General features: G+C 67.6%; 1 protein-coding gene across 1 annotated transcript in view; it reads right to left on the reverse strand.

Moving 5' to 3' along the window:
* PAFAH1B2 (platelet-activating factor acetylhydrolase 1b, catalytic subunit 2 (30kDa)) overlaps positions 1 to 513 on the reverse strand; it is a gene marked incomplete at its 5' end in the record, with an annotated part of 1,482 nt that overhangs the window by 516 nt on the left and 453 nt on the right. The window contains one exon of the mRNA XM_010137718.1: positions 2 to 150. Coding sequence (XP_010136020.1) covers positions 2 to 150 — 149 coding nt within the window. The remainder of the gene's footprint in view (position 1; positions 151 to 513) is intronic.

The raw sequence follows: 513 nt of genomic DNA on the forward strand, positions 1-513 counted from the left end.
TGAGATGGGGCCATCCGAGTGCACGAAGCCGGCATCCACGTCCAGCAGCTGGACGTTGGGCAGCTTGGGGAGTGAGGCCTTCAGCAGGTGGTTCACCTGGGCGTTCTTCTGCCGCAGCGGGTTGGGCTTCTCGCCGCGAGGTAGCAGGCCCTGGCGCGAGAGGGAGCAAAGGGAGGGAGAGCTTCAACCACCCTGATGGCACCACAGCTCTCCCCTCCCACCCCGGGCTGCCTGGCAAGAGGCCTCCGAGTGGGGAGCTCGTCCCCCCAGAGCTGCTTTGAAACGCTGCGGAGGGAGCCAGGCGAGGGGGACGCGCCGCTGGTGAGGGGGACGCACCACTGGCGAGGGGGACGCACCGCCCTCTGGGCTTTTCCACTTGCCAGTCTGGGCTCTCCCCACAGGCTTCCAGCAGCACTGACCACCGCTGGCCAGCCCGTGTCAGAGAGGCACCAGCTAAGCTGCCAAGGCGAGGCGGCCAGAGAGGGTTTCCAAAGCCAGCCCTGATCCGGGCAC

This window comes from Buceros rhinoceros, unplaced genomic scaffold (assembly GCF_000710305.1).
Source record: "Buceros rhinoceros silvestris isolate BGI_N320 unplaced genomic scaffold, ASM71030v1 scaffold26446, whole genome shotgun sequence".
Lineage (NCBI taxonomy): Eukaryota > Metazoa > Chordata > Aves > Bucerotiformes > Bucerotidae > Buceros > Buceros rhinoceros.